The 22,994-nt window shown below is 36.0% G+C and overlaps 2 protein-coding genes across 2 annotated transcripts; both read left to right on the top strand.

Annotated features, from left to right (window-relative positions):
* The first annotated feature begins 4,422 nt into the window (after positions 1-4,422).
* On the top strand, positions 4,423-7,349 carry LOC110384109 (collagen alpha-1(XVIII) chain). The gene is made up of 4 exons (XM_049847168.2): positions 4,423-4,778; positions 4,906-5,003; positions 5,636-6,258; positions 7,073-7,349. Exons 2-4 carry the CDS (start codon positions 4,983-4,985, stop codon positions 7,230-7,232), a joined length of 804 nt encoding a protein of 267 aa, XP_049703125.2. The 5' UTR covers positions 4,423-4,778; positions 4,906-4,982; the 3' UTR covers positions 7,233-7,349.
* A 4,629-nt stretch (positions 7,350-11,978) lies between these two features.
* Positions 11,979-18,069, top strand: LOC110384203 (uncharacterized). Its single transcript, XM_064034316.1, has 7 exons — positions 11,979-12,126; positions 13,126-13,331; positions 14,761-15,187; positions 16,972-17,130; positions 17,218-17,381; positions 17,460-17,631; positions 17,960-18,069. The coding sequence occupies exons 1-7, from the start codon at positions 12,112-12,114 to the stop codon at positions 18,041-18,043; spliced, it is 1,227 nt and encodes a 408-aa protein (XP_063890386.1). The 5' UTR covers positions 11,979-12,111; the 3' UTR covers positions 18,044-18,069.
* Positions 18,070-22,994: the final 4,925 nt, after the last annotated feature.

Raw genomic sequence — 22,994 nt, 5'->3', positions numbered from 1 at the left:
ATTGAGTGCGTCATTTTGGGTGCGACGTCTACTTTTAATTAATGCACAATGTAAAGGTCTCTGTCCACCAGCTTAGAAACCAAAAGTTTACTCGACGATCTTAAAATGTTTATAATTAGCTGACAAGTGCTGAATCTTTATTTGAAAAGTGTATGGATAGTCATAACTGATATATATAATTAGAAATTTTTATAATAGCATCTGAGCTGATTATCGGCATCAGCGGCTATTCCCATATCAGGAGATAATCCAGCTGCTCAGGACATATGCTATAGCGCACAATCACTTGACGTAGTTGCACTCAATCCCTCACTCTCATAGGCCGATGGGTCGGCAATCCGACACGACAGGAGAGAGATCAGCCGCAGAACCGACATGACATGCTCTCTCTAATGCAGTATCAATCACCAACTTCTAGACTTTGAACTCCTTTTATGAAAGTTTCTGAAACCCACAAAGCGATTTCGGCCCGACCAGGTAATCGAACCCAAGATCTCGTCCGCAACTAAATTCGATTACAGACTCCCAACTAGCCATAGGATGCTTTTAAATGAAAAATTTAATGTTAAGAATATGGTTCCTACATAATGCATGATGTAGGTAAACTACGACATGTTCATAAATGTATAAAAAATGGGTTTTATGTGCTTTATAAAGATCTGGCAAAGCGACTTACTGACATTTCAAATGACCCAAAGGCTGGTTTTTATTTTGGTCAAAAAATTAAGCATTGCCATCCAACGAGGTGGTAAAGCACTGGTAGTCAGCTGAATCCAGTTAGAAATGTTAAGTTCAATAGTCCAGTCTCGATACTGTACCTATTTGTCTTCCACTGGCGTCCCTTTAGTGAGCAAGCCAAGGTTTTGGAAGAGCCGCCGCATCTCTATAACACAACGGAGAAACACGTACCGGATTCAGTCAGTAAAGTCTAAGAAGCCTTCACTATCTGATAACTTACGTATCCATACAACCTACAGCGGACTGAGTCCTTTGCAAATCTATGTTTGCACCTAACTGCGCCAAAGGGAGATCAACGTCTTTTATTTAATTTGTGCATATTACGTAGTCTCGAGTCTAGAGCATTTTAAACAATACAGTTTAGAGCCTAAACGGCTTGTTGCATTAAGCTTGAGAGATGTCTTCGGTTGTCAACAGATGTCAGCACAAACGTTGATTGTCAAACACCTCATTTACAAAAATACCTATATACATATATCAAAGAACTTTATTTAAACATTTTTGGAGTGTACCACACGCAATGGTCAACTTATTCCATTGGTTTATATTTTTTTTTTAATTCTTAATTCACGTATAACTTATTTGTTTCTATGTTAATACAAGTAGAACTGTATCGTGTTACAGAACAGTTGACATAGACCCTTAAAATATTGACATTTCGGTTAGTGACCTTCGATTATGGATGCAACGCGACATCTATTAAATATTAAAATTAGTAAAATAAGCATCCTTATCTTCCCTTACGGATCTTATAGTGGTTAATAGATTCTAATAAGTGGGCGGCCATAAGATCCTCATTGCCAATTAATGAATTAATTTAACTCAATTATCATGTACCCATAATAAATTATTTTGGGTCAGCCACAAATATTATTTAGGCGCAATTAATTATAGGATACACATTATAATTATCGTTTAAATAACAATTTACAGCACATAAATTAGTAATGTTTTTTCGATGCACCGTTTAGTCATTCGGTCATTGACGTGTGATCGAATATCACTAGTACATGACTTCCTCTTGGTACATTGAATTTATCGACTATAATTTTTTTATACTTAAAGTTTATCGACCTAAACTAAACTTGTTTCTGCAATGTGTATTTAGGAACACGAATATATATTTTGCATATGTGTATGCTAAGCTTTGAGGGATATAAGGCATCAAGATATTGCCTGCCAGTAAACTGTTTTGGGACAAGGTGAGTAAGCAAAACTACTTTATGTTAATATCAGTGTACAAGGAATTATCTTCTATTTTAATCCCTCTATTCAATGGTAACATGATACTGAAGCGTTATACAATGTACCTACACAAAATCGCCAATGGTCATTGCATTGGGAACTTTTCAGCAATTGATACAAATGCAGTTCTTTTTCAATAGCTCTTCTATATATTTTGAAGGTCTGATTTATATTTTTAAGGTCAAATACAAAACGGCTGATGTAATTCTGAATCTTTTTCTTTGAATTCTAACAGGATGCGGTATTTACCTAAATCAAAGTTATAAATTATGATCCAAAATAAAGTTAAAACCTAAACATTAAATTGTTTACATTAATGAAATATTTTGGGTTTGTATACACACTTGGTATTATTACCCAGATTATATTGGCGCTTAAATAATTGAATATTTTAAAGTAGGTATAATAATCACCTGGCCTATTGACCCATTAAGAAATAACGGGTATAAAAAGTGGTCCATAAAATATGTTTCTGGTCTTAATTTCTCAATCAATGTTTTCATCTTGATATTTTATTTTTAAAAGCTTTTTTTATCACTAAATGGATAGTTTTTTGAATTGTAATAAAATACCTATAAGTAATGTAGTATAGTCTATTTAAAGGCGATTTTATAATTTTGGTACAACAAACCCTTGTTATTATGTATTTTTTTCATGGAATAGAACTTTCAAAATTATCACCATCCTAGCCCTTTTTCGTCAATACTAGAGTCGATTCCAGTGAACCCGGATGGGACTGACTGAGTGTTTACGTAGATATAACCTATTTATTTATTTAAAATACTTCTTGTACAAGCAGTACAGTGGCGGACTTAACGCCTTAGGCGTTTTCTACCTTTGTATACCTATCGGTGAGATCTCTCACTTATGTTAATGTTTTATGTGTATGTTTGTATCTTACAAAAAATGTGTCTTGCTTTGTGTTCTACAGTTAGGTAATTTTATGTCATTGCATTAATAAAATATAGTTTAAATCAAAGTAATAAGTCAGTGAAGACAATAGATTGAAAGTTGAGTATGTACTATGAGAATACCTTATCTATTACTGTATAACTCGTATTATTTCAAATAATACTGATACTGACCTAACACAACACCGACTTGTAGTAAATAATGTTTTTTTATCACTAGGTCGTTCGTAGTAAGAAGGTCATGTTTTTCTTAGAATTAACGTTTTTTGGCCACCCGCAGCGTAAATAAAAGAAACTAATATTTGTAACACTTGTTTATGGGTTCTGGTTTTCTGTAAAAAAAACTTTGCTAACAGGTACTCATTTTTAAATAGAAAATAAAATCGTAGGTAGCTGTTTATATAATGTATTCATATTTATTTTGTACCATTCTGCATTCATTTATGAGTCTAATTATTACATTCTTTAATATTTGATTAACCCAAAACTTTTAATAGTATAAAAATTCTGTTCCTTATAAAAATAGCTTCTGGAGCATGGCCCAAGCTACCGGGGTGGGCAGGGCGCTATATTTTAGTACCTATTAAAAAATATATAGATGTCGAACAAATTATTGTTATAGAATACTAAATGGTGCTATTATGTAACTTAATCCCTTTTATCTTTTGCATTTTGAAATCTGTTACATACGTATCGGAATCCGGATCTCCCAATATTGTGTTGAGGATGACTGCTGACAACTTGAGGCCTTTGACCTCATTATTGGAGCTTAAGATGTGTCACTGTTGAGCCCTTACTAAGTTTGAAGAGAATCCAGCCGGCGCCAAATCGTGACGAAAGTATCAGAACTGGTTATATGACAAAAGAAAAAAAAAGGCTCGCACGAGCAAGTATATTTCCGTAGAGAAGGTTCCCTACATAATTAATGAATGTTTATATTTTGAAATTAGAATGTAATTGTGTCCGGATTCTATTCTTACTTTGCAATTATATGAAGACTCCTAAATTAATAAAGAGTATTCAATGCATATGATAGGCACAAACGGACATATTCGGCGCTGTCAGGAGAATCGTACATACTTAGTACCATTTTAAATGCGAAGATTTTTAGTAGCTATTACTGTATGATATTTTCTTGAGCAGTCACAATTTACAATCATTGTTGAAAAAAAGTATCACAACTTTCATAACCTCGGTATATGGAGGAAACAGTAAATTTATAATTTCAGTGAACTTCGAATCCTTTTCTAAAGCAAAAACAACGTGGCAATGAAGATGCAACTTCAAGTTTCCTATTTCAGAAAGGAAAACGCAAGCGTACTAATATGGGCAATTTCTATATGCATTCCTATAAAGGCCGAGAACATCATGTTCTTACGTAAACAGTAGTTTTACAAATAAAAGTGCAAATTGCACAATAAAGTTGGTATTTACTACATATTTGTCGGTATAGGAGGCAGTCAGTATAGCACGTAGGTATCCCACTCAACACCTACTTAAAGACGAACGAACTAGATTTTGTATGTCAACTAAGTCAAGCAAGTCAAGAACCTAGATGTAAATCGAATAATGTGTTTAGCGCGCGGTGGGCACGATATTGTTGCATTTTAATCATTTTTGTTTTATGCAAATCAACGTGTGAAGTGGATCTTCAAACATTCCATAAGAAAATTACGACTCTCTTGCAAGTCGGTCGTCTCGAAACTGCACGGCTATTGCTCAGTTAGTGACTCAAATATATTTTATATAAAAACGCAAGGTTCAAGTGCAAAAGTGAATGATTAATGTAACTCATCCTAGTCTCTGCGGAACTATATAAAAGCTATGCTAATGTTTTTATGTGACCTCGTCGCAACTTGATTTAAGGATTCTGTTCCACTTTTGGTACGTTTTAAATAAAATTTATTATTAATTTAAATGTTAATTAAATGTCAATGTTGAAGAAGATGATTTTGATACTATAAATGTATTTCCAACGCGGTGCTAACCTATGACACATTGTTTGATCTAGTTTCAGAGCTAAAACATTTGCGGAGTAAGCAAGGCGGCAGGACAAAATATTTGCTGCTGGTGCATTCTCTGGTGAAAATGACGAGGGCTCTGAAATTTGTAAGTACCTGTTCATTCAACTTAACATTCATAATTAACATGCGAAGTGAATTTTACTTTTAAATCATAATTTATTAAGTAGTTGTCTTATTTTGATGTTTATCGTATTGAAATATTAATTATATTAATAGTCATTAATAGTAATTATCTGATCAAAAGAGCCCACGAATATGTTTTTTCAAACTGGGTGTTTCTTTCAAGTTATTTTAAAGGGGTGGAACTTTCGTGTCGCTTGCGGGCCAAATTTTGGCCTGCAGACCTAGTACTATGCTTAATAGATTTATTTCATTAAAAAAGTTAAGCCCTTTTACGACCTTAAAAAATACATGGTACATTTTTTGTGGATTTTATCGTATCTCATATTTGGAAAAAAGTTATGCGAATATAAGAAAATTTACATTATTTTGATTTTCTTTTAATGACATTACCTACTGCTTAATTAAATTGAATATTATTTTTGATATGAGTTAATAATACATAGATGATTCGAGTGTAAAATTATACATTATTTATGATATTGAACACAAACCTGCCCCGTTAATGCTATGACATTAGACAATAATACGTATTTAAATTAGTTAATTAAATGCATTCAGTCATTACCTAATCAAATGAATATTCATTAATTTCAGGTATTTGTGTTAACGTTATGGGCTGTTATACAATGTTCCCCTTATGATGATGGCAAGTACCACCCGAGGAAATATCGAGTGTACGATGATGGCGGATACTACAGACCTTTAGATGAAGGCAAATACATTCCCGGCGATGAAGGAAGATACACATACATATACCAACAAGGTTTATATCCTGAAGATGACGGCGACTATAGATACGTTCATCAGGTCGGACCCAACGGTGGATTTGGAGGGAATGGTGGATTTGGCGGGAACGGAGGATACGGTGGGAACGGCGGTAACGGAGGCTTTGGCCCGAATGGTCCGAACGGTCCCAATGGCCCTAATGGTCCACCCGGCCCACCCGGACCACCGGGCCCTCCAGGCACTGGACCGGGATCGAAACCAAACAAAATCGATTACATTGGTTATAAGATCTATGCTCACAGGTATCCCTATATCCACAAAGTGATCAAGTCTCTGGTAGACAGATATGTATCAGACGAGTCTTATCTTATCTTTGGTAATGAATATGGAGAAAGCGCAAATCACTACAGAAAGGTGTACGCTGATAAGGAGATTGCAGTTAAATGCAAATACTTGGATCCTAAAATGAATCAAACGGAATTCGTGACCCAGTAAGTAATTACTATCTTATAACTTGATTTGAGTTGGTTTTCATGACAGTTCAGTAGCCGAATACCGACCCTATTTGCTTTTAATGACTATTGGTTTTCCGCATCAGTAAAGGTTATGTTAGTATTTTTACACAAATGTACCAAAAAAACTTTTTAGTTCACTTTAAAAACAAAAGGTTTACCCTCTAATATTGTGACTCATTGTTCAAAAAAGGTGTTAATTTATTTTTCATCACATTCAAATCCGATCCTGTGTAAATAATATGTTATGACAACGCAAATTCGTACCTTATAAAGCATTGGGTTTTATTAACGTATAAAAGGGTGACCTCGAGCTATTTTGTTTACATGTGTTTGTCTCTGTCATTGACCTGGCTTACTCATACTCGACATGGTGGAAATTGTATTATAACTTACTTAAAATATTAAGAAAACTTTGACAAAGCTAGTATCGTACACTCAGTATGTCCTCATCCTCAGAGCCTTTTTCCCAATTATGTTGGGCTCGGCTTCCAGTCTAACCAGATTCAGCTGAGGACCAGTGCTTTACAAGAAGCGACTGTCTATCTGACCTCCTCAACCCGATACCCCTTGGTTAGACTGGTGTTAGACTTACTACTTACTGGCTACTGACTACCCGTAAAGACTGCCAATGATGTTCAATGACAGCCGGGACCTACAGTTTAACGTGCCATCCGAAACTCAGTCATTGGTGTCTAAGATATACTTAGAAAGTCAATACAAACTTAGAAAAGTATCGTATACTCAGTATGTATCACTGTAATATTTCCTGAAAATAATGTATTTTTTTCAGATATCCTCCAACGCTGAAGGTTCCTCATGGTGAAAAGTTTGGCTCTTACTACAGTTTTAGGGGCACAAAAGTTTTAAATACTGTCGAAAACGCCCTCACGACTAAGTTGAAGTTGGAGTACGAAGTATTTGTAAGAGTAGTAGATGTAACTACCGAGTGAATTCCTCGCCTGTTTAATTTATATAATGATCGTCATATTTATAATATTTTATGTTTTGGCAATAACTACTGTAATATAATAATGTAGGTTACAAAAAATATACTAAGTATAATATTATTTTTGTCCTTATTTCTGAGCCTGCTTTAATTACAAGTCATGTTTAATTTACTTGCTATAGGTAAATGTTAGATTTCTTTCTGTAACACCTATGTGTAACCAAATGTGAATGTAAAGAGTATGTGGGTTCTATAACCCACATACTCTTCTATAATATCTATTACTGAATACGTAGGGCCGTGGGCCATGTCGCGGATATTTTCAGCCAGAACTGTTGAAAATAGATATTTTAGAGTAGACATATTTTAGGGGTAGACATTTTACGATGTAGAACTTCATAACTCCATATTATTTTATTTGGTTCAAACGAAATTGATATAATCAGTACCAACACGTGGAAAATTACGAACTTACGTAAACACCTTGCCAAAGGATTAACATTAGTATCAACATTTTTCTTGACTGCTTGATATTTGAAATATAATTTAAACTTAGAATAGATAAAATTTAATGATTTAATTTTTATAATAAAGGTCAAAATTTCAATAATGATCCTGATGTTCTTTTGACGTTTGTCGCGTGGATTTAATTATTTATGTTGAGAGCGCTCGACTATTAGTGCTGCGTTCCACGTCATGAACGTATAAAAAAAATATTGTTGTTGGTTGTTCAGCCCCCATCCATTCTTTTATAAAGAATACCTACTATTCGACGTCGGTATGGCCTAGTGGGTAAAGAACCAACCTCTCGAGCTTGAGGGTGTGGGTTCGATTCCAGGTCAGGCAAGTACCAATGCAACTTTTCTAAGTATGTATGTGTCGCAGGGAACCAATTTAGGGATTTGTTCAATTCACTAGATTTGTTTAGGGAAAAGTTAAAATCGTGTTGATATTTTATCATCCTCCGTGATTTGATCAAATCCCTTAGGGAATTGATCAAATCCCCGTTTTTATCATATCCCTGCGACATATGTACTTTTTAAACATATTCTTAGACACCAATGGCTGACAAAAAGGTGAAGGAAAACATCTTGAAGAAACCTGGACTATAAAGTCTGAAATCATCAACCCACATTGAGCAAGCGTATTGGTTAATGCTCAATCCTTCTCCGTCTCCGAGAGGAGGCCTGTGCCCAGCAGTGGGACGATAAGACTAACAGTAACCTACTATTCTGTTATTAGCAAAATCACTATCTACATCACTTTAGTATTTGGACGACAATTTAAAAACCTATTCTTAGCTTTCTTTCGTATAGCGAACTTAATTTAATAAAACATAAATAAATCTAGGCAGTATGTTTTTTTTTAAATGCACGAATTAATTATGACAAAAGAAATCTTGATTTATCTGAGTAAACAATCTAAGTGGTTTTTCGATGAGTGGATAAGAGAAAATAAGCCAATTAGGGTAAATTAGGCAGTACACATGTTTGGTTTCATTATCGTTACTTTTATATAGCAAAATAATGTTATTCGGAAACACTGATTTTTTCATTCTGAAAAACTGATTAAATACCGCACAGATCCATCAATTTATTGTTGAATTGGTGAGTCTTGGCAATCATTTCAACAACATGACAGTCGTTACGGAAAGCCAGAAGCCAGAACGTTTGACTACCAGTTTTTCCTAGGCCCAACTGGGTTGCCGAGGTCAGATAGGCACCCGCTCCATGTAAATACTGATACTCAGCAGCATCTTAGAAGACTAGACGCAGGTCTTAATATAGGTAGATGGAAAAAGGCTCTCCAGGTAATAATGCCCGGATGATGATATTGAGGTTTCCCGGGTAACTGGGTTGAGGAGGTCAGATAGGGCAGTCGCTCCTTGTAAAACACGGTTACTAAGCTGCATCCGGTTAGACTGGAAGCCGACCCCAGCATAGTTGGGAAAGGCTCGGGAGATGACACTACTAATATTTCAAGAAACTATTTGGATAAAATCATTTAAACCAAGTGACTGCATTCAAAATATGGATTTGTTAAAGATAAGAACTATCAAAACATGTAATAAAATTAATTCAATAAAATACTAATAGAAGTGAACTTAATAAGGCTAACGTCGCCTTTATCTCGATCCTCGTATTTTTATTAGATAGTATGTTTAATAATAAAAAGGCGTGAAAAAAGTCGTAAAATAAGAATTGAATGTCAAGTATTAATTAACCTATTATCACTTTATTATTAAACTAACGGGATACAAATGAATCTTTACACATTGTTATTTCGAAGAAAATTATATTCGGCCGTAATTTTTATTTGTATGTATGTTATTTTCTGATTTACGTACGGCAGATTTCACTAATTTATGCGTAGGGCTAATGTCAAAATCCTATCTTAGGCAGCAAATCCTCAGATATGTAGGATAATAAAATCGGCAGTTATCTGTTATTGTGTCACTATCGTAGATATAGGTGGAGTTTCTTTTTTCTGGCTGCGTCAGAAGGAAGGTACATAACCTTTTCCTTTTCAAGTGTGTATCGTATGTATGAGTATATGTCTTTGGGTTTTCGTTTCTGTTTCTTAACGCTCTGCATTTAGCGAGGAAACTTTTTCACATAATGTGGTGATGCACATCCATTTAGTATGGTCGCGGAGCTTACCCCAAGTTAAATAATTAGATCTTCTCATGATCTTAATAGAGGTTATAAATACCTATACCAGTTATTTAGTACCTATTTACCTGTAACTTGTCCTTCATTTGTGACTAGGTATATGATGTTATTTATGAAAATATGTGAGGAATATTTTTAATACTCAAAAATTTACCATACTATAAAATTGCCCATCCATATATTGCTCATCTAAAATATTATTTATCAACCATTAAACAATAAACATTTTCATTTTATCTTAATCTCATGACACCATTGGTAATAAAGTTAGCTATTGACCCTCAAATAAATGCATTTGCATCCTTAACAAGAATAAAATAAAATATCAAACCGCAGTGGTTTTCAAAAGGTTAGGATGATATTTTCTAAGAATAAGTGATTCAGTTATACCAAACAGGACAACGCCTTTGACCTTCGGAAAAATGCAACACTTGAAAAAAATTAGCACATTCCATTAAAAACGAGTTTGGACTCAAATGTTACAGATACATATGATTAACGCCAATCAAAACTAGATTATTCTAAATAAATATTCGATGGCGAACTTAGAGATGAGCAAACAATACAAAAGTGTGAATAATACATAATAATAAATTATATTATAAATATTTATGAGCTTGTTGTTTGATCTTTGGGCAGAATTTAGGTACCTCTATTGCTGCTTTATGAGACAGTTATCGAATTTGAGACAACTATATATTGAGACAGAAAATAAACTTTGATGAAAAAATAATTTGTGGTTGATTGCATGAAACACAAAAACAGTTAATTATATTGTGGATGTTATATCCATCAACTATTCTACAGTACAGAAGCATCTATTGCCAAGGCAATTTTTGCTTTAGCCTGGGATGGGTGGTATCTGAATAGTTGGGTTAGAGTTTAGTAAGTGTATCTCAACCAGGTCGGAGAGAGATAAAGAGAGTCCTCATATTCAATAATTAAATCTATTTGGCATGATATACATGCAATCGATGGGTACCCTAAAATTACTTTTTTTTTTTATCGACGTAAAATCATCAAATGACCCCTCCCGCTGTGGGTTAGCAGCGGTGAGGGAGTGTCAGACTCTTACTGACTAAAATCGTCGTGTTCCGTCATAGGCCTTTTATGTACCAGGGCCGCGGTATCTCTTTCGAACAACCCGCAGCCCCAACAACCCGCAGCCCCACCCTAAAATTACTTGAATTTGAAAACGAATGGCATTGAGTCGTCGGATGCGGAATATTTTGGCGGGATGTAGGTAGGTACCAACTCTGTATGTTGTCAAGTTGTAGTTGTATAATTATTTTTGTAATCATTTTGACAAACTTCACGAGGCTGACGAAGTATATAAATAAAGGAAAAAAAGAAAGTAAAATATAATTGAATATTTTCAAAACATTGAAAGCTCATGCAATAAGTGGAAGTTACCTAATGTGAGATACCCGTTTTTTCTCCGCCAAAGTACGTCCGTACAGGGTGACTTCGTGGCGATCCACCATGTACTCCTCAAAGAGGAACTTCAGGTACCTGAGGCAGAAACCAAATGTTTACAGCTTAATGAAATGGACTTTCCCTATTTACACTTAAGTACTAATAAAATGAGAAACATACATAGGTAGCTGTAACCAAGAGCGCAAGAAGCTTTATACATACATAGTTACCAACACTTTCATTGATTACAGAGCAATTTAAAAGTATTTTTATTGTAAGTAGATACAAAAAGTACAAAAAATAATTAAGAAAGTTAAATACCTAATGATTTTTATTCAAAGTAACAACAGAATTTGCAAAAGTGATAGTTACTGCTGCCATAGGATTCACCTTGCATTTTCTGTATATAGACAGTTTTGGTGACACCAAGTTCCATGTAAACGAAGGTAACAAGTCTTAACAAATGCTCTCATTCTTTATGTTAATGGGGGTCTCGCTTGTTTTAGTATGGAGTAACCTGCTGTTGTCGAGTTTCCGCCAAGTATTTGTACAGTGGGCGGTTTGTTCTTTGAGTGATCTAAGTATTCTAGTTTTGGGTGCGGTCACTTGTAATATATCTCATGGAGGCCCAAATAAGCGATAGTGAACGACGCCTTCACAACTTGAATTTACATTTTTGCAATTTAAGCGGAGGTATTGTTGTAATAAATACTCCATTTTCGAATTTCGCGGTCGTATATAAAGAATCGATGGGCGTTTTCGCGTTATTCCATTGGAAAGAAGCTAGGAGAAACAATGAGAACGATCACTGTGAGTAGGAAAAGCATTTCTAATTTGCATAATTTCAAAATAACTGAAATCGTGCGCCTAGTTCGACACTAACCAAAACATTAGTTAAACATTTATACCTTTTTTTATACAAATCAATTAAAAATATTTAATTCACACACTTTCCTACGCCAACACTAAAACTACGTGAAAATTGACTTTACTTTAAACTGGCAGTGTAGTTTCATACAATTGCATACCTATGTACAGATCAGTTATTTGTCGTGACTAACGATAAATCACGGGTATTACAGATTATATTTTCATATTTTCTTTGATTTTAAGTCTACACTACTATTGTGAAGCTGAAGCCTTTTTTATTCATAGCAATGTGTTAGACAATCTTTTTAAGCTGGAAATCCTTAAAACCTAAATTAGAGCTATATTTATTGAGCTTTTCGAAATCAATCATCTGTAAACTGTTTGTATGTTCATAAACCAACCAATTTTTTTAACTTAAAACATATCAGTTTTCTCAAGTAATGGAAGTCATTTTAAAAACAGCAATAGTTACCTGCCCCACTAAAATATGTGTACAGGTATGGAGAGAGTACTTGAATGATTTCTTATGAAAACCTATGAATGATTAATTACGTTCCTTTGGGAGGCAAAAAAATCTTCTTACAAAAATGTTGTTTTAAAGTATAAAAATAAGTTTTATAACTTCAGCTAGTTTATGCATCATAAAATGCAAATGTAATTCTAAAAATTGTAACCTGCTTCTTTTTAATTCAAAGTTAATAAGAATACTTATTTTAGTAGAATTAAAAAAATGTACCGAATAAAAAAATAAACGAAGCTTCTATGGTCACAAAGCTCCTAACACAAATTGAATAGTTTTATGTCTAGCGGTAACACATAGCGCTTCATCTATTAGTCGTCTAGGAGCTTAAAAGTTTCGTACCCAAATAACATTGACGGTAATAAATACCTATATAAGTGTATTCTGTGTGTTAATTTTCTGATTTCTTATTTGTTTAGTTCGTAGTCCTTGCCTTGGCAGCAGTCAGCCTATCCCAAGCTGATGATGACGGTCGGTACCACCCTGAGCTCTACAACGGAGCTTACAAGAGCCTGGCATATAGGAATGGCAAATACGGTTCCATCTACAACGCGTACAACCAGCCTTTGTACTATCAGGCGCTCAATCGGGAACTTCTGACTCCAGCGGTCAGCTATGGTGACAGGTGAGAGGAATTATTATAATTACTAGCTGATCCTGCGAACTTCGTATGGTTTAAACCTTCCCTAGAACTTTACAAACATTTTAAAATAAAAAAAGGCAAATCAGTCCAGCCATTCTCATTTTATATAGGTATAAGATTATTTTTTGTGTATAAAATGTAGTTACAAGTAACTATAGATAAAAACTTATTATAGTCAGCAGATTAATTAGGAAAGGAATGAATATTTTACGTTTGCAGCTTAGGAAAAAGCTGAAAGACCCAGCAGTTAGCAGTTTCAGAAAGCATTTCTTTATTGGCCAGTATGTAGTATGATGGATGATAAATAATCCTGCAGTGGAACAGAATAAGTTTAAATAAATAATTATATCTTTAATATTCATACATAGATGATTTTACATGCTAGATATTAGGTACATATAGGAGGATAAGTAGTAGTTAGTGGTAGTTAAGAAATGTACCCATGTACAAATCTTGATATCATCATTAAGTACCAAAACAGGAATTTTATCAATAAGCTCACGATTTAAATGTCATGCAGGAAGCATCTACATTTGCATAGTTCAGTGGGATTAGATTTGAACTTACGGCCTTTAAAGGCCCATGTTCCAATACCTCCGCCACTTCTATAGATGTCATTTTGTTGATAGATTAAATAAAACAGGAAAGGTTTCATAACAATTAAGAAATATCATTCTCCACAGTTGTTACTTAAAATGAAAATATTTAATTTTCTCATTTTAAAAGTACATGTTTAAGTTGCTTCAGGTAGTTTTATTTGGGGCTAGAGCTCGCATTTTGAGTCCATGTTGTAGAGTTTGTGCGCATAAATGTGCTAGCGGGGTGCATCATTTCAACTTATACGAGCACAATAGCACATCCTTTTTTCTTTATGTGTACATCTGTCTTCATGTCGACTAAGTTTAACATTTCTTGACAGGCTGACTGTGGTACAATGACAAAGTCTTGGGGTTACGTCAACATTATTATTCCGCAGGTGTAAGGAAACTGTTGCTAAAAATAACTTACGTACGAGTATAACAATACTTTTGATATATTCAAGAGGTAGTGTTACGATGATGAGTGGTTTTTGATATTATCTTCATTTCTGTACATCCGCGTCGCTGCTCGCCTAACGTGACAGATGACATTATCACTGACAGTTCAAGGACGTGTTACGAATGTCTAATCAGGGCGTGGGTTTCTTCACGGTGCTTCACAAAATTAAGCTGATGATTAATTTTATTTATCCGATTAATCCAATTCTAGATTGATTTTGTTTTTTTACTCCAATTTAAGCTTTATTGGTAAAATACCTAAGTGTAAAAGATCACAGATCATCAGGCTTATTTAGGTAATGTCCACCTAAATTGTTTAATTAAATTACGCTGATACATTTAGTTAATTAACCACATTGTTTTTATTTCCACAGTGTTGAACAAGCCACAGCGTTCCCGGCAGCAGTGACGTACCGCACACCAGTGGTCCCCGTAGTATCGACTTACAAGCCATTCGTGTACTCCACACCCAAGCCATTCGTGTACTCTACGCCCAAGCCATTCGTCGCGAGCACCAGGTCCCCTGCAGCTATCTACCAGAAGTCTGTGTCAGACGCCGCTGCCACTGTCCTCAGGGAAGACAGGACCTTCGACGAGAACAACTACCACTTCGCGTACGAAACTAACAATGGAATTGCTGCTGAAGAGTCTGGAATTGTTGACGCTTCGGTCAACGGAGTCGGTGGTGGAACCAAGGTTAGGGGATTCTACGAATACATAGGCGATGATGGTCTTAAATACAGAGTAGACTATGTCGCCGACGAAAACGGTTTCAGAGCAAGTGGGGCTCATCTGCCCAAAGCTCCCTAAACCTAATTAGCCAATCGATGTAAGATATTTCGAAACCACAAATTAAAAAATGTAAACTCAGCTTGTTGTTTTATTACTCCCAATAACTGAGGTATTTTTAGTTTAATGTTCTTACCTGAGATTTTACGGGCCTGTAGGTGGAGCCATATCCTTTGCCTTACAAGGCAAAACTCGTCTCAGTTTATTGAGTAAACTTGATGTAACGTATTATTGAAATGGAATTACACATCTCTTTTCAAGGTATTGGTAGATTTTCATACGTACAAAATCGATTAATGGGCCGATTGTTTGAGACTTAGTCATTTGATGCAAAAAAAGAAAATTAATAAATTACCTCTGAATATTTGACTTTTGACAGTAATGTTATAAATATTTCTCCAACATTCTTATTGTCTGAGTCATGTATCGATGTTGTCCGGTCGAATTACTGACAAGTATTTTTGGGTTGGAGTTCAATTTAGTTTAGATTTTATGAAAAAAAAATAAGTGAGTGTATTTTTGCTTATATTGCAATTTTAAGTAATCTGAACTGCTATTTTGCTTATCCGATCAAAAGGAGTTTAATTTTGTTAGTGAGACTACGCAGTGAAAAGTAGAAGAGGAGTCTAAGGAATGATTATAGGTACCTATTGACACAAAACAGAGTCAGGTTCTAAGTACTAAGAAGTCACTAGTAGAAAAGGAATCCTTTATCTTGAAGAGTTCAAGGTTTACTTTAAATATTTTCAAAATAATAACTGCTGTTATTTTCGAAAAAAATATTGCCGCAAATTGATACTTTGCTTAGGTAGTACGAGGCTAGAGTCTCGTTATTTTTTATTGTACTGGTATAAATCACGATAACGATGACTGAACAGCGTTAGTTTATCGATTAAGATTTTGTAAGCTTACAAGCTAAAGTTCAACATACGAACCCGACAGTTTTTGTACGATCTGTTTTTAAGCAAAAAATTAAAACAAATTATTACACTCCATCATTTCTAGGAACCTATTCCCGAGACAATGACTAGAGAAGTTGATTGATTAATTGTATGTTTGTCTGTTCGTAAAAACAGAATATGGTGCTTATTTCTTCCTCAATAATGTTTGTATTATTTTGTTTCAACGATGACACGGCTTCATCAAGATAGGTAATATTTTTGAGCAATGAACTCACTTTGAACTCCAAACTACTAGTGGCTTAAGCCAAGACCAATCTTTGAATCAACGTGTTTTTTTGTTAGTAAATGCAATATATACGTTCAGATATAATTTATGCAATTTTATACAAAAACAGACTTTAAAAATACATTACACGCGAATGCGTCGTGATCTGAATATGAATGAATTTAATTTTGGGTTCAATTCCTGGGGCCCAGCGAAATTGCTCTAGAAATTGGTAGGGAGTGACGAAGTATCAAGTCGGACGGCTGACTGTGTCTTCTGATGCTGACGTTGGCTATTTTGATAGCAGATGTTGTATTTGAGAAAACCCAGATATGGAGCTTGCAAGTGCTTGTGAGGCCACCAGAGGCTTCCATCCATCCGTGGTTAAACAACAAGGGAGTGTCAGACTTTGCCCCACCCATGTTCCTTCTGGAGCTATTTAGATGAAATACAGAGTAAAAGAAGGATGAACTTTGTTCAACATTATGTATTTTACGAGGAATAATAATTTTCGGCTAATTATACACTCGCTCCGAATTTGACATTTTGGTACATTTGCCATTCAATTCCACCCGATCAATTCTTTTAATAGACAACTAAATGTTGCATATTGTAGTAATTAATTATTCTATATGCAAACATTATCACAATATCAATGCCATCTTGCGAAAATATGTGGTTTGGATTGGTATAAAAGTGAAAAGAGTCTCATCAATAGACATCAGTTACCAAACAGATCTTCACATCATCTTTTATCCATCCACAAAAAAATAAAAATGAAATTCTTCGTAAGTTTCATGAATATTGTTTTGGTTTAATTGTGTGAGTGTTATTAAGTGAAAGGTTATCTAAAAAACTATATTTTCTGTCTTAAGGTTGCTTTCGTCGCCGTCTTGGCCGTCGCTGCCGCCCAATACAGGCCTCAGGCCCAACCTGGCAGGCCCATTGCTGTGGCCAGCCGTGTGAACAACAACGACGCTGCTGCCAACGTCCTCCGCTACGACAGCGACTCCGCCCCTGATGGCAGCTTCAACTACGCGTATGTACTCATCATCAAAATTATATTTTAGACTATTTTTTAAAAGACCACTATTCTATAAGCATTTTGTTTTTCCAGTCTTGAGATCGACAACGGCATCGCCGCCCAGGCCCAGGGTACTCCCCGTGACTTCGGTGGAAACCCCCCTCTAGTGCCAGTCGTCTCCCAGGGATCTTTCTCATGGATCTCCCCCGAGGGCCAGCCCATCAGCATCACCTACACCGCTGACGAGAACGGTTACCAAGCTTCTGTAAGTTGATGAATTATTGCAATTAATGAAGCATAAAGATCAGACATAAAAAATACCAAATTAATCTATTGGTATTAATGTCAAAGATGTACATCAATTAGTGTGTATAATAAAATAGGATATGAGCTTTTAATTAAGCCAAAATACCAAATGTCAGAGCTTCCGAAATTGGCAAAAAAAAACTAATGATGTGGCGCTGTTCTCACGAAATAATTTGTGTAGAGATAATCAAGATAATATAAGACAAAGACCACTTGATAGACATTGTAACATCGTTGATTGGATATGTCGCTTATTAAACTAATTCATTTTCTTTTCATTTTTACAGGGTGATGCCATCCCCACTCCCCCCGCCATCCCTGAAGCCATCGCCAGGTCTCTGGCTTACCTCCAGAAGGTCCAGAAGAAGTAAATGCTTATCTAATCTAGATATGCCAATTTACATCAACCTTTAGACTTTACGATTCACCTGAACTTTTGTAAATAGTTGCTATTTGTACATAAATGTTATTTATATTTGACTACCTACCAAGAGGTAACTTGATACCTAAACTGCTTCAAGCAGGATATGTCTGAATGGACATAAATTGTTATTTATGCAAAAAGCAAAAAAAGAAGTATTGAAAAATTATTTCCGTGATTATATTAATTTGAACTAATTTGATGTCTTATTATTCCATCTTCAACACACCTATTAAATACTCTAGTTCGTATTTAAATTGATTTCTGAAGAGAATCACCTTTTATTGAATGACGTACAACAGCAATAAAATATCAATAACAGTAATCTAATTCATCTAAATGGATGAATTGCATAATATTATAATTAAATTAGAATACGAGATAAAGATGCAATGCACTCTCAATATCTAGCTTATATCAAATCGTAATTTAAGAATGAACAAAAAAAAGTGTTTTCATGAATTCCAAAGGTTGAAGGAGCATTAAATTACAGCCTTGCAGTCTTTAATAGTGTTTTTCACAATCATCACATTGACGTTATACGTGGTATCATTATTACAGTTACGATGAGCCTGATATAATCTGTAAATTAAAATGGCTTGTAAAAAAGAAATACAAAAAAAAATATATATAAGACATTGTATTATCAAGTTCCTTAATTCAATTTACGCACTGTTAACTGTTACACTCAGAACTTTTCTGCATGTAAGCTCGCTCGGCTCTGAAAGATGACGACCACCTTTGTATTGTACAAAACATCTTGTTCTTTTAAATAAAACAGTATTTTTATGTTTAAGATAGTAAAAGTTGTTTTGGATAGAAGAATCGAATCGAAGCTGTATCGCAGCTTATCTTATCATTTGGAAAAGGCTCGGAAGAAGATGAAGATGATTAGCTGAGTGGATACTTTATAAGTTTTAACACGGACCAGCTCGCTAGTTATTAAATAAATATAAAAATCCTAAAATATGATCAAACCAGAGCCAGCAATAGCTTAGGCTCCCCAGTGTTACCTTTAAGAGCCTTTCTAGGAAAAATCAACCTTATACACTTCATGTTTAGGGTTTAGTTTCGTATGAAAAAAAAAAAGGGATTATTATGTCTTTCCTGAAAATTGAATTAAATATTTATTTAGCTCTGTCTTATTTATAAATCTTTCCCTTTCGATTCGTGCGTGTCGTCACTGACGTGTCATTTGTTCATAGACGTAATATATTACATCTATGCTTTTGTTTCACTAATAATTTCTTTACTCTTTCTAACATATGTTCTATCCCTTTCATTTCGTGCGTGACGTCATTGGCATGTCTTTTGTTTTTCAAACATTTGTTTACTCTTTCTTACATATCATCTATCCCTTTCATTTCGTGTGTGACGTCACTGGCGTGTCTTTTGTTTCATTAATAATTTATTTGCTCTTTCTAACATATATTTTATCCCTTTCATTTTGTGCGTGACGTCACTGACGTGTCTTTTGTTTCATTAATAATTTATTTGCTCTTTCTAACATATATTTTATCCCTTTCATTTTGTGCGTGACGTCACTGACGTGTCTTTTGTTTTATTTTAAAAAATTGTTAACTCTTTCTTACATATCATCCATCCCTTTCATTTCGTGCGTGACGTCATTGACGTGTCTTTTGTTTTTTTTTTTTGTAATGTTTACTCTTTCTTACATGTCATCTGACCCTTTCATGCATTGACATATACATGTCGTGCTTGACGTCATTGACGTGTGTTTTGTTTTAATTCGAACATTTGTTTATTCGTTCTTAAAAATCAATGTATCTTTCTCATTTTATGTGTATGTTATTTTGTTCAAAGCTGTTATGAATTTAAAAATATTTGGCAAATAGTGACATATTTTTTTCTCTCTTTCTTATTTACTAAATATTTTTAAAATATTATTTTGAAGCTCCTTAGGTAGGTATAGCGTCAAGTAAGTAGAAATCTTTAGTTTAAAAAAATCGAATGCCTGGTGGAATGTTCTAAGGGTGCGTCCACATCTGGCGAATGCGCCGCGAATGCGCCGCACGCGAGCGGCGCGCAGGCGGCGCGCGACGTCTGCCATCTTCGATAGTACTGAGCCAATATACGGAACTGTAAGGGCGAGAACTGATTGCGCGCAGATCGCGCGCTCTATACGAGCCTTGCGTGAGTTGCGCTAAAGAGGCGCACCAAACTATTGCAGTGAATGCACGCGCGCAGCTCGCGGACAGCTCGCGATCGGCTCGCGTGCTGCGCATTCGCGGCGCATTCGCCAGATGTGGATGCACCCTAATATGGTATGTTGGTTGTAATGTTCAAAACGTTCAGCATGTGGTCGGTGCCATTTCTTGTCTATACTTATCTATACTTATATTATAAAGAAGAAAACTTTGTTTGTTTGGTTGTAATGGATAATCTCAAAAACTACTGGACCGATTTTAAATATTCTTTCACCATTAGAAAGCTATAGTATCTGCAAGTAACACAGGCTATATTTAATCCCGGTGCGGGCAGTAGCTCTAACGGGATGCGGGTGAAACCGCGGGAATACGGCTAGGGATAAAAGGCAAAGATAAAACATACATTCGGTAAATCGAGAACTTCTTGGGAAGGCGGTAAAAAGTATGCAATAGGTACCACAAAATTTTGACATTTGAAACAAACTAGAATGCGTGTCATTTGATAGCCACCAGGTGTTTGATCATCTCTTATTTTAAAATATCGGTCATTTGTAATTTTATGCTCTCTACATAATTTATTACTACCTTTCATATGTATCTCTAATGCATTCAGAGTTTCCTATGACATTGAGCTGAAAAACCCGAATATATCGTGACGTGTTATACCTACTTACGATTTAAGTCGTAAGCGATCTTTAATGAGTAAGTACCGACCGAAAAATACGAGACCAAATGAAATCAAAAGGTTAAACAATCAGTTCATAGATTATAGATCTATTCAAGAAATAAATCATTTTATACAATCATATTGTAACTGTTCCATGACAACCCTAGGCTGTAAAAATTTTCGTTTTTCCTAACATATAAAAATACCGCAGGCTTCCCCCGGAGGGGAAGAGGTTGCGCCCCGCCATCCGCGCAACCCTGTAGAGCTCGTCACCTTACTGGACGCTCTTCCACCTTAGAGGACCATGCATTAACTTTACTATTAGTCCCGCCTAATAAAAACTAGGGACAGGGGTAGACGGGACGTCAGCAAATCAAATCAAACTTAACATGCAGGGTACAAATTGAATTACAGATACTGATAGAGAGTGAGAGGAGTAGCAATCCTACCTAACATAAAATATACATAACGCTTGCGTACAACAATGTATGTTTCAATCTACACTTTAAAACTACAACCCCCGATTAGTGACATGGGCTACCACAGGGCAGTTGGCATGTCGTACGTGTACCGCCAGGACTAACACAGAAGATTCTAGCGGTCACGTTCCCTATGCTCTAATGTCTTACCCAATCCTAAGGCAGGGTACTACGAAGTACAACTGCCATTGGGCAAGACAATCTCCAGCCATGCTGGGCGCGTGCTCATATTAAGCCCCATCGCGAGCCTATTCACCCTTTACTGGTATATACAAATCTAACGCAAGCGCAGTGTCTCGTCGGTCGGTGGCAACTTTCCTTAGAAGCGCTATTGGTATACACCGAAGTGGTATTTCGTCACTTCCTCTTCCTTTAATCTGCCCCGTTCTTGACAGGCATCGGCAACCCCCCAAACCTAGCCTGTCCAGTATGCGTGTCTTGCCATCTACCACCGTAATATCCAAAATGGGCCCTAAGGTATGGTGGCAGCTGACGCGACACGATCTCTAGCGTCCCTCGGGACGGGTCTAACGTTCAGTTTTAGCTTGGTTGGTGAAGCCTACCCCCCTCCCTGGAAGAGTGCGTACAACAAATGCAAGACAAGGCCAGCTGCCGGTTTGTCAGTCCATGAGAAGTAGCTTTAACTAGCGTTTGGTTCATTTGGATCCCGGTACCAGATAAAGTATAGTTATAAATAGCGCACGGCATACGGCTAGTGCCGTTCAGTAAATATATTGCGATCTGTCAATGCGGTTCTGCCTTCTAAATGTGTATTCGATATGATAGTATTCATGCCCTAGTCCACGGCAATGTTGTGGGTGTGTAGGTGTATTATAAAATCCTACCTTACGTCCGCGTCGAACATCAGACCACGTGGGGGGCGGACACGTATACAATAAAAACTTATACGGCTAACAAGGTTAAGGTAACCCTTTATGGAGATGAACAGTGAAAGAAGATACAATTTACGGTCGCTTCCCGGGGAGCGCCGGGGCGCATCTGGAGCCGATGCTGGGTGCCACAGCATGCGAACCATCGGCGGTGAGGCGTTGAGCAGGCGGACTCTCACCGAAAATAAAGCTACAGCCGGTCGCAGTGAGTTGAGCAGGCGGGCTCACGGCGTAGATGCTACAGCCGATTCCTCGGGCGAAGATACTATTTCGTTATTCTCTTCCATCCCTTCCACTCGCCCCTCTTACATGACAAGGCGAACATCGACCTTGTCCACCAGCACGCTTGCTAGTGTTGTGCAGGATGTCAACCTTGACTCTGAGCTTGCACCCACTACGAGCGCTCCTACTACACGCAGACGATGGACTAATGAGATGAACAGATTTATCCTGCGTACATACTTACAACTAACAGCATTAGGTACAGACACACGAACTTACCTCGAACCCCTCCACACTAAGTTTATAGAAAAATTTCCCAACATGCAAGTCAGTCGACAAAGAATAGGTGATCAACGCAGAGCTATAGTCCGGAATAAATTAATAACACAAGCAGAAATAGATCAGATACACGAAGAAGTAAAAGAACAAATTAATCAACTACAGTCTGACCATAGGCATCACGTTGAGTCTAACA

Source organism: Helicoverpa armigera, chromosome 4 (assembly GCF_030705265.1).
Source record: "Helicoverpa armigera isolate CAAS_96S chromosome 4, ASM3070526v1, whole genome shotgun sequence".
Lineage (NCBI taxonomy): Eukaryota > Metazoa > Arthropoda > Insecta > Lepidoptera > Noctuidae > Helicoverpa > Helicoverpa armigera.
This window is presented reverse-complemented; position numbering and strand designations above follow the sequence as displayed.

Coding starts and splice junctions, on each gene's coding strand:
- LOC110384203 (XM_064034316.1), top strand. Junction 13,332..14,760: donor GCGGTCAGCTATGGTGACAG/GTGAGAGGAATT, acceptor TTATTTCCACAG/TGTTGAACAAGCCACAGCGT. Junction 17,632..17,959: donor AGAACGGTTACCAAGCTTCT/GTAAGTTGATGA, acceptor TCATTTTTACAG/GGTGATGCCATCCCCACTCC.
- LOC110384109 (XM_049847168.2), top strand. CDS start 4,983: ATGACGAGGGCTCTGAAATTT. Junction 5,004..5,635: donor TGACGAGGGCTCTGAAATTT/GTAAGTACCTGT, acceptor CATTAATTTCAG/GTATTTGTGTTAACGTTATG. Junction 6,259..7,072: donor CAAACGGAATTCGTGACCCA/GTAAGTAATTAC, acceptor TATTTTTTTCAG/ATATCCTCCAACGCTGAAGG.